Genomic DNA, 17,258 nt, shown 5'->3' on the forward strand with positions numbered 1-17,258 from the left:
TCACACTCCTATGTCATTTGATGCATAATACAGTGAACTACCCAGACCAGGAAGCACTGGGACAAAGTTCAACGTTCACCTTTTTATTTACTCTCCCCTTTTCTCAGGGTCAATTTCAATCATCTCGCTTTTACAGGTCATTCTTTATCGCTACAAACCTTTCACCTTTCACCAAGACTTTCGAGTGTGCTACTTCCTTTCGCTGGGCCACTCCGTTACTCAGTATCGCTGACTTTACAGCTATCATTACTTCAAGGTTGATTTGCAGGTCTGCCTTTCTTTGCATCTCATCCACATACGTTCAGCCTTCAATTTTTGGATATTATGTTGCCACTTCAATCTTTCTTTCGCACACACCGTTCTCCCACGTCGCTTGCCAACTCACTGGCTATGTGCGCTTCTTTCTTTTCTTTACTGTCTTCCAGTTTGAGTCAAGGTTAGTACCACAGGCTTAGCCTCACCTCCCCAACTCTGCCGTTCAACCGGGAGGGTCGCTGGCGACCTTGAAACCCATTGCAGCCTTCTTGTTTGGGACTCGGCCTTCTACACGTGTCTTTCATGGCCTTTTGGAGGCAACAACCTCCCGTAGGGAACTCCTGGGGTTCCACACACGTGGCTCTCGTCCCTACGTCTGTTGCTCTGCTACAGTAGGTTCCCCTTCGCCCCGGAAGTTCTTCTCATACTCGTGTTCCACCTTACTCAGTGTGTCTCTATGTTCCGCCTTTTATCTGTGTGAGGAGAGCTAATTGGTATCAGATGTATGCACTTAACAAGTGCCTGACTTTGCCTGACCCAATTAATGGGACATGTCCAATGCGATTTAAGAGTTAGCATTATTACTTGGTCACCCTCTTCCTCGGCCCAGTCTTTGTGTGGAAAGGCGGAGGAGGAGTTGGGACATTGGAGAAGCCTATAAAATAGGAGGGATCGTGGGTACGGGAAAGGGATCAATACTGCATCTCGCCACCAGCTGCTTCACCCCACTCCCCGAAAGGCCCTTCACCCAAGTGATCCTCCCACACTGGTCCACCCCCAGGGTCTGGATCCAAAGGCGATGGCCATGTCCTGGCCACCTGGGGGGGAGAGGGAGAGGGAGGGGGGGAAGAGAGAGGAAGAGAGGAAGAGGGGGAGAGGAAGAGAGAGGGAGGGAGGGGGGATATATATATATATATATATATATATCGCTATCCCCGGGGACTAGCATGTGGGACACCCTTTGGTTTCACACAGTGCTTACCCTGATAATGCAAAAGCCAGATTTCACAAAAGTGCTTAGGAAAAGTAAGCGTGAATGTTTCCAGGATGTCCATACTGTGACGAATCCAGGGTATTGATGAACTTTACACCTGTCCACCAATCTGTGGTGAATATTACACCCTCACTCATCACAGGAGCGAGAATAAAGGGCCAACGACCCTTGAGTGGAGTAGGAGAAACGACACGCAGAGGCGAGGCTCTGATGTGAGTACATCGGCGAAGGGCAGAGCCATGCTGCACAGCACAGGGGTGGCACGAATTGAGGAGAACAAAATAGCCGAAGCAAGAGGCCACTGTCGCGATATGGAGGTGAGCTAGGGCTGAGAAGCCAACATCAGCTAAAGCAAAAATTACCGGCAGCCACAACTATGCCAAGGATGTACTGAGTCGGGAACCCACGAATGTATGGCAAAACCAGGAAACGAGGGAGCGTTGTATCCTGTCCTCTGAACACTGAGTGAGGCAAACGTTGAAGTGAAAGGCTACCGTTTCGATACAGAGGCGTACTGGGACTGAGAAGCCAACACCAGTAAAAGCAAAACTTACCTGGAGGGTCGACCACACCAAGGACATGGTTGGTCTGCAACCCAAAAACGTACACCAAAACCAGGAATCGAGGCAGGAGCGAATTGTCCTCTCCGAATGAGAATGCAGGAGGTTGAGAGAACGACACAACAAATGAAGTCTGGAGACTGGAGGGTGGGAGGCAAGTCTGTCAGTGTGGGACAAGCGGGGTGTTCCATTGGCTCAGGAGGAAGGGACACCAAACCAAAAGGGTGAGCTACACTATTCGTAAAGATAGTGGACAAAGTAGTGTCAGTAATCGGCTGAAGTGAGGCAGCGGAAGATTTGAGTTGTAAATTTAAACCTTCAGTGCGGCATACATTCGAGATATTTGTCAAAGTGCAAGGGAGAAGAGCATTCCTGGTCCAGACGGGCTTGTCTTTGATGCGTAGACAACGTCCACGCTGAGCAGATTGAAAAGGCGCATAAGTGGGTGAAAGGGCAGGTAAGGTGGCCAGTATTGAGCCAGTCGGTACGAGTTATCTACTAAAAGACATGTAAAAGACATCTACTACAAGTTATCTTGGGATGGTCTGTAAAGTAAACAAAACGAGAGGGACTGGTGGAGCCCAGGCACACTTCGAAATGCAAAGAACAGAAACTAACAAAAAGTAAAGCAAAGTGTGGTGCGACACTCTCAGGTTACTAGAGCACTATGTGGAAAGAAAATCCAAGTAAACTAAAATAAAAATATTAAATAAAGGGTGTAATGAAAAAATTTAAAAAAGGCAAAAATGGAAAGAGCAGTGATTTGGGCGGAGGAGGGGTAACTCCAAAGGAGAGTGATGTTTAATGATGTGTTTGATCACACAATATTACACCATATTCCTTTATTGAAGATAAGCATATGAAAGATATTTCATTGATGCATTTTAAGGGTTTTTCACTTTTTATTAACATCTTGGCAGAGACAGGCTTTTTGAGACCGACTGTGAAGACCGACCCAGTGTCTGGTTGTCCGAGACAGACTTGGTGCTGAGTAGTCCTCCAAGTATATTACATGATTCCTAAAAGAAAGTAGCAGGAGTCTGCTCATCTCTATGGTGCAAAAATAGCATGTTGTGGGAAATTGAGGATTAGAGGATATGGTGAAGGAGGAATTGTGAGGTTAAGTATATGTGCATTATATTGAAGGTAACTCAACCTCCACATTTCTCTCATAATCGTTAAAATTCAGACTTCCAAATATAGAAATATATCTGCATGAAACATTTATACAAAAAACAAATTCAGCTACAACAAAAGAATTTGAGGCAAATCTGCATTGATATTTTTCTATTTAAAACAGGTACATCATTTTTGGACAGTGCGTTGACTCGTTCTCCCAAGTCAATAATTTTAAGGGACAAACGAGAAAACGAATATTGCAAAACATTTTACAAATAATTCATAGGCTATATATAAGCGGTATCCCTTTTTATGGCCCGCTTCATGATTTTAGACAAGTGTAACTTTGTTTAACGTTAATTTGAAATTATATGTTTGGTATGTCACTGGATTCTCTTTTTCTCGAGCTGCGGTTTTTGCCGTTTACTGGTGCCTTGCTGTCACATTAACCACCGAACTGTCATGGTGACATTTTTTAAGTATTTGTTTATCATCATTTAACACAATGGGGGGAAAAAAGCCTCGTGCAGACCCAACAGGTTACGGAATGGAATCCTCAGTGCGAAAGTTGGTATTATATTGGGAGACCGACGCTTTATTTACTCAGCACAGGGGGCAGTGAAAACTTTGAGATTACCATAGTTGCCGCCCAGCGTCATGGCGCAGCATATGCCATGGTTACAAGATTGGGCAAACAGGGCTTTGCAACATCAGGATTTCAGGCATACATTTTCACCCACCAGCTCATTTCATAGGGCCACACATAGGCACCCGCCAACCACTGACTTTGCTAGTGCTGTAATTTATCTCCAGATTAAAGACTTGCTTTTGTTAGGGCAAGCATCAGTCAGAATGCCATCACCCAGAATTATCTCTTTATGGGCAATGTTTAGAGGGATGTGAGAAACTTCTGATGGGGCTCTTAGACACTCACCAGGGATACTGCCATGCCAAGGGGGCTCAGCAGTCTTCACAAGTGGGTGGGGCAGCACTTATCCCTTCTCCACCCATTAGCATGACTTCCTCCTGGCACATCACGTGACACTGCTTAGAGTGGCAGCTTTTCACCCTCTGGTTGCGGGAGTAGGATTGCTCTCGGCCCAGGCAGACCGTATTTTCTTTGCAAACCTTATGTAATAAGGCCGCAGATGAGCATATCTCAGAAAACCAGAGAAGAACATGCAATGGAAATGTGCAAAACAAAATCTGTGTGAAACAGTGTGTACATTGCAAAATAATGGATCAAAATAGAAGAAATTAAAAACGAATACAATGCAAAAATGATAATTTTGTTTCTGTTGCCTTTTCTTGTAATGTAATAAGTGGCATCGAAGGTCTCCTTCGATATTCAACACTTGAAGTACAGGTGTTTACATCTAATTTCCGGTTTATACATCATTAAATAGTGGAAGTCTATCTTCTAAAGCTCTATAATGGAATTCTCGCTTAAGATAAATAATGTGAATCTATCTGCGAGTTTTGTAAAAGACCAATAATACAGCAGTTACTTTCATGTCTCTACTGCTTAGAAATTACTAGGAGATGTGATATACCACTGCACTGCCTTGCATCGGAACGAGGCTACAAAAAGAACATTAATCGCTCCAAATGATGGAGTTCAAACATTGATACCAACATATAACTACACCCAAGTACCCAAAATAGGTAGATTACATTTCAGAACAACTAGGGACATTCAGGAGAGTGACGGTGAGAAAATCTAAAGGGGAGTAATTGGTTTAACTTCACAACTGACTTTGAACACCTCATCAATTTTTCATCCTCTTTCATAGACACTGAATCAGGATTCAGAGAGATTCCAGATTCAGAGTATAGTTCCAAGGGGAGAATTAAGATTGCTTAAACTAGTGTATACAAAGTTTTATTTGCTCTAGTCGTGCGGGTGAGGCATTAAGGATTCTCGTCATAGTGGTGGAAAAAAACAGTTAGCCCTATTTAAGTGCACTTCAAGTAAATTATTGAGCTTCCAATCGGCACATTTATGTAAACCGAATTCGACAAGAAAGAAACATGAATAGGCAACAGGGCCCTTTTCAATGAGTTCAAAGATGTGTTCTCATTGACCAGGCTCTACTATTGTTGCCTGATCTACATTGTCCCTCAACCCACTTGTCCTGTGGAGTCAAATATGTAAAAAGCCATGAATCTCCATTTCAGTAGATCAACAAGACCAGCTCACCTTTCCTGTGGTTAAACCCTCCCCAGTTTGTATGTGCTTTTGGGATACCTTGGACCCCCTTCCAGCCCAGCAGCAGAAATGGAGGCTGTTGCATGATTGCATCCTAGCAAGCACAAGAAAATTGTGTACGTGGGAAGGGTGTACAATAGCCCATGTAGGTCAGTCTGCATCTTTCACAGTGCACATTTTTTTAAAGCAGATTGCAGTGCTGCCCCCATAGGCGAGGGAGTCTGCAGCTCTGCAAAAGATTTTTAGAGTGGAGCAGGCATATGGGACAAAAGGTGCTCCTAATACTCTATAAGCGAGGCACGCCTCCTTTCCATTTACTGCTACGGTCATACCTGCAGACATGTTCGCAGGTTGGGGAGAAGAGTCCCCTGTCTCCTCTATCTGTGACCAATAGACCAGTCCGTGTAGAAGGCACATACAGCCCATTAACTTAAGTAGAACAGGAAGTGCATGGGGGGCGCAGTAGGGACCAAGTGCGCCCAGTCCCGTCAGAACATGGGCTAAGTGCAGAGAGATACCACTCTCATGGGTCGTAACCGAAGTGCAGTAGTGATGTAGAAAGTGCAAGGCCCAGGGTCAAGTGCAGGAGACTGGCAAGGAAAGCTTGGGACCTGTGAGGCTCTGAAGGTACACCAGGCAGCAAGTCGGCGAAACTGGGCAGAAGTAGATGAGAGAGAGGGAGAGAGCAGAAAGCAGTGGTTAGCAGGGGAGAGGAAGAGACCAGGAGAAGGCGAAGAGGAACGTTTTGAAGAGTTTTCGGAACTTAATGAGATCCGGCTCAAGACTGAGCGAGGCAGGGAGGTTGTTCCAGATGTAGGCACCTGCAATGAATAAAGAGCTCTCCCCCAAGTCTCTGCTTGGAGAGTCGGCTCACCCGCAGAGAGTTGGAGGAGGACGAGCGCAGCCGTATAACCCAATGCCTGATGTAAGGGAACTCACAGCAGGCACGGGTAAGCAAACTCACCAAGCTAAAACATGAAATGGAAAATATAATCTGCTTGGGCTAGTCTAGTGTTTTGGGGAAATGCATGTCTTTAATGCCGCTGGCAACAAACTAAAGGCATTCACTCTGATATGTTTGCCATTACCACCCACCTGCTTCTTCCATAGATTGTGGCACCAGGTGATATTGTATGCTTGTGGACACACTGGCCAAAAGTACAGAAAATGTGAATCATGAGATACTATTTTGGTAAGAAATTAGCATATGGGGAATATGTCACCAACAAATAGCTCACATTATTTTATATCATGTACAGCAATGGCAATGTTTTGTTTTATTTTTTCAATTACAAATTGGGAGAGGGTATTAAAGGGATGGTTAGCTCAGATTTTGCCCTATCAGCGGGATGACCTGCGAGGTTTGTCCTGGAGGAATCTGTGTGTTTTGTGGCCTGCGCTGGCCAGATATCGGTAGTAGAATGCATTTATTTCGGAATTTGCGTTTACAACTCCACTACATGAGTATGTTAACATTAGTGCCCCACACATTATTGTTATAGTTTTAATTCTTAATATATAAAGTGCATTATAGTTCACAAGATTCAAAAGCTAGTCCCTCCTGTGATTTCTCATGGATACCTTCACAAACTCTGATGGAGAATAAGGTTCTTCACACCTGAATTGTGTGTATTTACAGAGCTGTCATCACCTAGATTTCAGACTTAACCCCCAAAAGGAAGTACCCCCAGTCGACGGACAGTAATTGCTTCATCAGGGTCCAACTGAGAGGGCAGGTGGTGTGACTTTTTATGCGTAGCTAGTAGCTTGCAACTTGAAATGTTTTCATGCCTGACTCAATGACAGCAATGGCAACCTTTTATATAACCCTTCCTCTCAATGGGTTCTTGAAGGCAATGAGTAGCTTTAGCGCATTAAAGAACTCTTCATTCAGGAAAAATGGAGTGTCGTAACTCTTCATAGATCACATTTGTGTAGTGCATACTGAGATTGTGTATCATATCTGAGGGGCAACAGTTGGGTTTCTCAGTGTAGGGGGAACACATGATAAACTCCAATAGATGTAGTTTATTTACTGTGACAATCGTAGAAACAAATGTGGGACCAAAGTCTGCCTGCGGGGTACCAAGCACTTGATTTTAAAACTTTGTGCTTTGATCATGTACCTCGAACTGCAGCCATTGAGTCAAGTTTTGCTATCCGTATGATCGATCTCAGACACCAGGTAGCGTCGAATTATTTAACGTACACTAAAGTAGCCTCATATTGAGTATGCTAAAAGATATATATGCTGCATAAGGATATAGATATATACATCCTATGCTGCTGCGGTGGTGGGCTGAAATTCTGTTAATACCCTCAAATCCTGGCTGGCCTTTATTTTTCCCCTCTGCCTCCGGGGACCCTAGGAACAGTGCAGATTGTGTATGTTTTGAATAACCAGTTTTCGATCGGCCCAGATCATTAGAGGAGTAGCATCGCTGGAAAGCTGCTCGACTGGCTTGAAGGATATCATTTTCTTGGACAAGGTCTTTAAATGTACTCTGTAATTTGGCTTACCCCATCTGACATGAGTACACTGCCAAGTGGAAGAACTCTCTAGACATCCCCTATATTGACGATTACTTCTCCTGGCTTGGGCTTTGGGGTTTGCAAGTAAGTTGCTTGCCTCATGCTCTCACTGAACTCTTGGCTGCACTTGAAGATGGTGATCCCTGGCTGTGAGTTGGAAACTGGGATTTCCGGATTAAACCTGAGACTGGCTCTAGCTTTAGGCACTTTTGGAGAATTTTAAGAGACGTTACGCTGGTGCCAGCCCCGACATGTCTGGAAGAACAGGTCCAATGACCCAGCCCCAAGGGCAGGCCGGGAGTGCACCTACGCTCTTGCTGTACTCACCTCAAGCGTTCCAGTACGGAAACAGTTCAAGGGTTTAGCATCACTGTTTGTTTTAGAAAAGAAAAAAGGGGCTTGTGATCCAGGGCGTTGTGCTTCTCACTGTAGGCAGAGGACGGAGTATGTGTGTGAGACGAGGCGTGACTGCCATGATGATTGATGAGAAAGAACACACGTTTGTTTTATAGGCTGTCCGCACCACCGGGCTACTTTCGTTTTTAGTTGGCCACCTAGGCTACTGCACGTGCTTTACAAAGGCACAGAAGGGTGGAGTGAACAGTCATTTGTGCGCTCTCTTCATCTCGCTCTTTTGTTGTCTTTCTCTGCCTGTAGTTCATCTTTTGCTCTCTCCAGCTAGCTCTTGGATCTGCCTCATCTTTCTGTAGGCCTATTTCCTTCTCCATCTCTCGCTCACCCTGCGTCTTTCTCTTTCGCTCTCACTTTTTCCTCCCTCTTTCTAAATCTTGTTTTCCTTTTCCCTGCTTCTCACCCTTACTTGTTTCCTCTCCAGTCGCTCTCATTCCTGACACTTTCTAATGTACATACTCTTCCTTCCTTTTTTATTTTCTTTCTCTTCCTTCATGTTTCCCTCCTGTTTCTCTCCTTTCCTCCCCTTACTCCTCTTGCCTTGTTCTGTGCTTCTTTGCTGTCTCCTTCACCCACACTGTTTTTCGTAATCCACCTTCAATTGTGTTAATCCTCCCTCTTTCACAGTCCCCTATTGCTCCTCTTCTTTTTCCTAATCTCTGTGGGACTTTGGCTACTGCTTTAAAAAACACAGTGGAATGGCCATTGTTGAGTGATGCCAAGAAAATGACTGAGGGTGTCAGTGTTGAAAGGCTTTTTTCTTACGTTTTGGTTATTAGGTGTCACAGAAAGCACTGCCTCCATAAAGTTAAACTATTCTCATGGGAAGAGTCAATGCGAGAGAGATGAGATGTGAGGAGGCACTCCTAGCCTGTCCGTTTTATTTTCCCACCCATCGACTGTTCTTGGCCATGTTTGTCCCTGTTGCCAATCCCACCCAAAGCATGCCCCTCTTTGCAAAAAATAAACACTTTGACTTTGCCAATGCTTGTCTTGTTGTGTTGGCTGCTTTCAGACACAAGTCAACAAGGTTATCCTCTTAAGTTGCTTAGAGAAGAACAGAATTAGAGGTACTCTTTGCCTTTCCCAGGTTGGAATGTTGCTGTTCACAAGCCTTGCTCAGATAATATTTCTGGGCTAATCCTCAACCACAGAATGTATTTAATTTTCCACCGATATAATATATAACTTCCCTCATAACATCATAGTGGGGGGGAGACTTCAACTCGGACTGTCACCTAGGGTCAAGTTTGGGGAAATGCTTGACGGTCAAGGCTTCTGTGGGATTGTCTATGTGTGTTTCGGAGGGCCTGGAGGAGGGTGAAACAATTCATAAGTGGCACAGGGGCAGCGCTCGGTCATGGATCGACTACATTTATGTTCCCCATGACCTTGAAGCTTTGTGTTCTCCTTTGACTTATGCATTAGTCACCTTTTGACATGGAACATTGTAATAAACCACCTAGCAAATGTACAGGTGTTACATACTGCCTCTGCATTTCTCGACGTCGCCCGTGGTGGTCTTTCAATAAAAAGGAATGTTTCCTCATATTTGAAATTTGTAAGGGAACTTCAGAGAGAAGTGGATGTGGGGGGTGTTTTTAAAGCATGGCATATAGTTTGAATCTTATAATGTATTAATGTATTGCAGTGTTTGAGGGCTGTCTCGGGAGAGCCAAGAAAATAATCCAGTCTTGTTACAGTAACTTTCTCCAATCTATTAGATTTAGTAGGCTCAGTAACGATAACCAGGGAATGCTAGAAACACTCGGGTCACGAAACTGTACAAACGTCTGGTCTACCATCAACAAAAGGACGGCCATCTCTTTGCTGGAATTGGTCTTTACAATACCTGAGGAAGCATGGGTGGAGTTCTTTACTGACAAATTCGCTAGTCTTGATGGGAATTCTACCTGGGAGACACTCACCCCATGGGTTGAGCTTCCTACTCCATTCCCTTGGGTGGTGGAGGATGTTGTATGGGCCATTAATAAGGCAAAGGCCTCTCGGGCGCCAGGTCCAGATGGTCTGGCGCCTGTGCTGATTAAAAGTGATCTTCAATTATGGGCAGGTGTGTTGTGTTCCTCGTTTAAGATAATTTGGGAATCCAACTTGGTGCCTGCAGAAATCGCTGATAATTCTGAGATCCTAACAATTTGAGACCAATAGTGTTGCTTGATGCTTCGAGTAAAACATTTGCTACTCTCTTGTTGAAATAACTAAATGATTTGTTTCAGAGGTTTGGGCAATTTCTCTCTGCCAAGTTGGATTTAGAGTGGGCATGGACACCACGTTGAATGCTCCTATCATTGTGCATCTTAGGGCAGTGATCGGGGGAGGGAGGGTGGCCATGACTCGGCCTACATGGCCTCACTGTACATGAGTTCTGCATTTGACAGAGTCAATCGTAGTTTGTGCTGGAAAAAAAAACCTGAGTTGGCAGGTTCGAATCAAACTGGTCTTGTTGCTGGAGCAGCTTCACACTGAGACATCACTGAGGGTGAGGCTTACCTGGCCCCTCTGCTATTTAATGCCTACCTATCTGACATAGACTCACTGTGGACGCAAGGTATTACTTTCACATCAGAATGGGACATTTGAAGCTCAATTGGATGATCTTTGCAGACGACCTGGTGCTTTTTGATCGAACAGTGACCGGTCTGCAAAGTAAGCTTGATCTTTTTTCCATCTATGCGCAAAAAACAATCTGTTAGTTAATGGCTCTAAGTCTAAGGTGGTAATTTTTTTCCAACCGTTTGAGACCGAAGATCATGTGCTGGGTTGTAGGAGACCAAAGACTGGAGAAACTCTTTACGACGTGTTATCAGGGTTACAACCTAACTAACACCAGTTCATTGGCCGAAACCAGGGCTGTGTTGAATCTCACAGCTAAAGAGGATCCAGTCTTCTCCGTATGTTCCCTCTTTTGCCGCTTATTACGTTTTACCTTACCATGGTCCAGCCAAGTGTTCTGTATGGCCTGGATCTCTCACTGTTGAACCTGGATGATATTCTTAATTCGGTCCAGGGGACGGTTTTGAAAAAGGCTTTGAGTTTGCCGATCGGGCATCCGAATACAATAATTTGTCATGAGCTATGCCTGTTCTCTTTGAGCTCAAGGTACTTGTGGGGGTAGCTGGGCTGTTATGTCAAGATTGTTAAATCACCTCTGCATTCATTATATGAGGATTTGGAGTTTATTTGACAGCATGAGTCGGTTGCCTCACTGGTTACCTTTTAAAATATGGTATGCCTATTCTTTTGAATGAAATAACCTCTTCTGAAGATGAGCTGGTGAATAGGCCTGCCATGACAAAACGCAAATTGTTTGTGCTCGATTGGGGCAGAACCATTGAAAAACTGTGTTCTTATCGGTCCTATCGTGAGTATGCAAACTTTCCTAGGAAAAGAGGTAACTTGTCAAGGTACTTCTGTGTGTTTCCATCACAGAGAGTCCAAAGCGTATGCATACGGTTCAAATGAAATCTTCTTCCTACATTGGACTGTATTAGTAAATGGGGCAGCAACTTGACACCGTCCTCAGTTTGTGGACTCTGTAAACAGACATGTATTGAATCAGTAAAACACCCCATGCTTTTCTGCTCCAATTTGATGGAACGCAGAACATTTTATTTTGGGGCTTTCTTGTGGTTGAATGGGGAAGCCTCGGCAGATCTGTTTTTGGTCTGACTAATGTGGGGGATAATACCTCACTTTTTTTTAGCACTTTACATCTTTCTAAGGGGGAGATACTGGGATAGCCTAAGGAACGTTATGAACTGTCCTGTGTGATGCTTCTTTCTTTTCTTGATATTTTGTAGGATTTTTGTTTGTTTTTTGTTTGTATAATGTTTTAAGATGTATTCTATGCCTAATTGTTTTTATTTTATTTCTTTACTGTTTTTGCGAAAGGCTTGCTTTTGTACTTTGTCAAGTCGTAATACAATTAAAAAAATGTGTAGATTTACCTTTGTCCCCTGGCTGGAGTTTAGTATATGCCGTAGACCCTTGAAATCTCTTTCATTAAGAGGCGAGTTGGAATGATGCTAAAATCCGTTTCAGGTACACAGGTAGTCTTAATTCCTGGATGCCGAAAGGCATAAATTCAAACTTGGACCCAGATCCTGAATTTAGATCTATGCATGACTAGAAGAAACAGTGGTTAATGGAGAGTCAATGGATCCTTGCCCTTTTCCCATGCAGCAAGCGATGGATTTAGGCATATATTCAATGAGGAAATCTGTCTCTTCCAGATTTATCTAACTATTAAAACCACATTATTGTGTGGATTCTTTAAAGATTCTTAAACTTTTTCACCTTCCCACCACCTGGTCTTCCTGGGGACAGCCGTCATCAGATAACCTTTGAACTGAAATAGGTCCGATTTTGGCATTGCAAGGTTACACATTTCCCGAAATGCAGTGTTGCACGCATTACTTCAAGTCGAGAACATGTTTTCCCAAGCTCCACTGTTGACGTTTCTGCCCTTAGCAAAATGGGCTTGATTTAAAGCACTCTGGATGGTGTACAAGAAAATACCACAGATGGCCCAGTATTTCTCGCCGAGAAAATGGGGCACTAGGTGCCTTTCAGACATTGACACAGGAGAGCCTTTTGGTAGCCCCTAAACTCAAGTGGTTGCATCGGCAACTGTGTCCTGTGAACACTGCAACTAAAATGGTGGAATCATCTACCTGGTTACAACTTTCAAAAGTAACTTGAAGCCTTTGTTTAATCTTTTCCATCCTTGGTAGTGTTTGAACTTGCTCTAATGTCGAAGCCCCACTTGGGCTGTCTCACTTTGGGTGCAATTTATATAACAAAACCCATCTCTGTCTCTGGTTCTTCACTTTTTTTTATAACTGGTCTCTCCTTCCCTTCACTCTCCCTCAAAGTGCTCATGTTCCACTGTCATTTTCCTCCTTCATCCCTTTCTCTTGATTTCCTCTGTATCCTTCTTTCCCGTTCTCTTATTTTTCGCTGTCCCTTTAAAAACTCCAAACTCTCCACCGCTAATTCTTCTCATTCATCTTTCTTTCTATGACCTTCTTCTTCTGGGCCTATCTCTCTACCGCTTATATCTGTCTCATCCCAGCCTCTCTCCTCACTCTATCTCTGTCTAAACCACACCAGCCGGCAACAGAGAGCAGAGTGTGTTAAGCTACGACTGCCGACTTCTACTGGGTGAACATTCAAGGGTAAGACCTATTCGCCACAGAAGCTCCATAGTGATTCAGCTCTGTTGGCTTCCTGGAGTGTGCGGCACAGAATCTGGCTGATGTGAACTTGTGCTTCTGAGCTGGTGCTTCTATGAATGGGTTGTTTCTTCTTGTCCTTCGCTGGGAGTGCTGATCGCCCTGCGGGGTGGAAAGAATTGTGGGAGAGCGGACTTCAAAGGTGGGTTTTTAGAAACTTTCACTATGCGGGAGATGGTTGAAAGTAAAAAGTTAGTGGGTGAAACTGCATGAGGAGGCATCATCTTATTCGATTACTTTCTCATCAGAAAATCAGTGTTTAGGCTTTCTGATACCTAGCAAAGGAACCTGCATCTCAATGATACCTAACATTTAGATGTAATGAAGTACCACACAGCGCAGTGGCTGTTTGCCAATGATGGCACACATTGACCAGAAGTGTGGGTTGGGAGTGTGGAAACATTGTGCCACTGTGGAAGATTTCAACAGCTTTAATGGAGAGAACCGGCAAAGTACTGTTGTCTCTCAAACAAAGACATTGCTTTGTGACATTGATGCAAAAAATTAGTGAATACCAGTTACACATAGTGCAGCTTATGATGGTCAATTGACAAGACTAGGATCCCAAAAAGGCATTGGAAATGCTAAAGGTAAGAAAATCTGGATTTGGTGCCCTGGTTCTTATACCCTCAGTGTCTTCGTTTTTTATATTCCCTGACTGACTAGTGTGCACATGGAATGTAGTCCAACTCCAGTATGCCATTGCTGAATGGTATTTTATGCTTCGTTTAACAACAAGGTATGACGGCGTTCAACCGTAAACAATAGTGCACACCAGTCAATTATCTCTGTGCAATGCTGTGTACACTGCTCAGAGCTTGGGGTATTAAAGCTTTTCAGGTTGTGCTCAAGTCCATTGCCCACCTGGGTTTCTGAGCAGTGCACAAAAGACCTAGTCGAGTGAAAGGCCTTTTTGATGTTCGCACAATCCAAGGGTGCAGCAGTATCACTTGACCATGAGGGTTTTTTCCCAGAGGAGAGCACCATCTGAGGGCACAAAATATGGTTGGTGGTTCTGGCCAATTCCATCCTTCTTATGCTGTTCCTCTAGCCAAATGTTGCCCGTTCACCTTCACACCTAGTACTGATGCATGCCCAGCTTACAGGAGAGAGGGAGCCTCCCCCACCGTTGGGTCTGCTGTTGAGGAGATGTGAAGGAGATTTCTCTGTGTAGATGAGGCTAGAGAAAGCCACTGTTCCCGGTAGTGGTGAGGCCAAGTTCTGCTCAAGCGTGTTAGACTTCAGTATGTCCGGCGTCCACATTGTCCTTAACCTTCTGAAAGCATCTCTGTGCACACTGTTCCTCTAGCTGGTGTGTCCTTCTTGCGACTGATCAATAGACACCCACCATAGAAAGCCTCTTCTGTTCCCTTGCCGCTCTACTTATTAAGCAGCTAGGCACCGTTAGATGTGTTAAGTTTGTTAGGCATGTGGTGTACCTACCCTACCACGGATACTCACTAAAGCTATATGGGCTTTGTGGGGTTCAGTGACTGAAGAAGGGTGTCCAAGGTGGATCCTGTGACTAAGGCGAGAGTTATGCAGATGGTGTCATTTGCAGGCTGTAGAGAATGGTCTCCCCAGGGCAGATGTAGCAGTACAGAATGCATCTTCCATGTTAGCTGACAAGCAATACTTAATATGTCGTTCATCTTTTGTTATTTAAGTATAACACATCTCACCTGGTTGAACTTTGCTCTGATTTATCATAGGTGCTGCATCATCCTCGAACCTGGCCACCTCGACCAAGTCTTCCCCACAATGACGTCCCGGAGCCGGATTGCTCTGCAAGAAGACCACCTCTTACATGACTAGCATTTCTTTGGCTGCTGGAAAATGTTTACTAATAGAGAGAGGCACCATTTAAAGGTACAATTTCTTTTATGTGGCTGTCTGTCCCCGTCTGATTTATTTGTATTTCTTTTTTTTTTAACCTGAAGTTGCATGAGTTATTTGCTGCTAGATTCTAGTAGGAGCAACGCTTAATGTCCGTTGCGAGCAAAGCTCTGCTTATCACTGGTGCTTGGCAGACACCTGTTACTAATAGTTGTGCCCCCCTGGTGACATTTACATGAGATGATTGTGGTAGTAGTAGCGAGTTCTGATGGGTACATGGGGTTCTAGGTCTTTAAGTTGCAGCAGTTGTCCCCTCCCTTTCTTTGGACAGGTGGCCTGTCATCTGGGTTTCAAACACCAGCCTGGATGCCTGACGTTTAGGTGTCAATAGTCTACATAAAGACACAATACAGTTATTTGTGGTAGCATTTCATGGTATTTTTTAAAATGATATATTGTTTAAAAACATGTTTTAACCTTAATATAATATAAACTTCTCACAAGAGATACACATAGGCAGTCTCCAAATATAAAGTACAGTTATAGTACAATTTAAAATAGTAACACATAAATTCTTAATGCCAGTCTCTCAGATTATTAAAAAGATGGCAGCACATCAAAGTTCCTCTGCTCCCACATATATAAAAAAAAATACAAACGAACTAAACTTCTAAATTCAACCTACTTATAAACCCGCCAACTGCCAGGGCCACTAAGGTAGGGTAACTACCGAGGCACCTGGGCCATAGCTTTTCACTCTCAATAAAACTCGTAGTATACACAAAGTCCGTAGAATGTTGTAGTGCTTGTTAATAACAATTTAGAACAGTAAATTAATAAGTGTTTTAACGTGTCAAGTTCATTCCGATCTAAACAAAATTGCCAATAACATACCCGGTGGTCAATTCAGTTATATTTTTTTCAAAATCTCTGGTAGGATGTAGCATCAGGCGGAAGCGTTGAAACCTGCTGGTGCTTATGGACCTGGGAATATTTGCATATGAGGTGCAAGGGTCCCAAGAAGCTTTAAATGGTGCAGGGACTCAAATCCATGGCATGCTTCCAATGTTCAAATCCAGTCATGCTGATACAATTTTATTTGAACTAATCCTGGATTAGCCTTTAAATCAACTGGGGTCAACCCCAAGGGAGAAAGTACAGTACCATGATATTCGCTGAGCGAATTCGCCAGTTTCCCTCCATAAACTCGTCATTATTGTAATAGTTAACTAGTTTCCATGTTCCCCACTATTTAGCACAAAAGTAGTCATTTTTTTTAAAAGTTACTCCTCCTGTGCAACAATGAGTTTCTGAAAACCAGCAGATCTGATGATGCTCGCGGCTTTTCAAGTCTTGCCTTCCAAGACTTCCTTAACATGGCCGGAAGGAGCATACGTTCATTTTCCCACCAAATATTTTAATTTTCCTTAGCAGGCCATTTGGTGCATAGTTTTGGCCTGTGCCGCTGATGTGAAGTGTTGGTTTATTCAGACATTTGTGTGGCCAGACATCTTCCTAGCACCTGCATGTTATCCTGGAAGGAAAAAAAGTGTGTGGTGTGGGAAGGGGGATTTAAGGCTTGGACAAAAACACATTTTCAGAAGTTTTCAAAACTTGTGAAGCTTGGGAGCATCTCAGAAACGTTGAGTGCTTTGGGGAATTTTAGAGGGTGATGCCTACTTCCTCCAAGCAGGAGAACTGTAATGAGGAGGGAATTGGGGGAGGGGGGTAGTGGGATTGAAGTTCATGCTAGAGCAGCGGAAAGGACTCGGTGAAAGGGGTTGAGTCTGGAGAGAAATGGTAGCGCATTCCAAAGAGCAGAACAATAACAAGAGATTTGATTTGACGTTTATCTTCGGTTAGAGGCTTTGTAGAACAGGGTGCCTACGCTCCTATTATCTATTTTTTTAGATGCTATACTTGACAAAAGAAATGCGGGCTGCCTCGATAAAAGCACAAATAGTTTGGGTTGGCAAGTCTTGGGGACATATTTCGTGTGCGTGTAAGGAAGTGCTTTGGGCATTTCAGGGTGAGCTTGCCAGAAGATATGCTGTAGGGCGCGTGAGTTCTCAAGGAGCGGGAATGGT

General features: G+C 43.9%; 1 protein-coding gene across 1 annotated transcript in view; it reads left to right on the forward strand.

Moving 5' to 3' along the window:
• The window catches only part of BACH2 (BTB domain and CNC homolog 2), a 1,375,433-nt gene that overhangs the window by 640,725 nt on the left and 717,450 nt on the right, over window positions 1-17,258 (forward strand). Inside the window, exon 3 of the mRNA XM_069606473.1 lies at window positions 15,048-15,204. Coding sequence (XP_069462574.1) covers window positions 15,172-15,204 — 33 coding nt within the window. The 5' untranslated portion in view covers window positions 15,048-15,171. The remainder of the gene's footprint in view (window positions 1-15,047; window positions 15,205-17,258) is intronic.

Source organism: Ambystoma mexicanum, chromosome 4p, assembly GCF_040938575.1.
Source record: "Ambystoma mexicanum isolate Mex_15411 chromosome 4p, UKY_AmexF1_1, whole genome shotgun sequence".
Lineage (NCBI taxonomy): Eukaryota > Metazoa > Chordata > Amphibia > Caudata > Ambystomatidae > Ambystoma > Ambystoma mexicanum.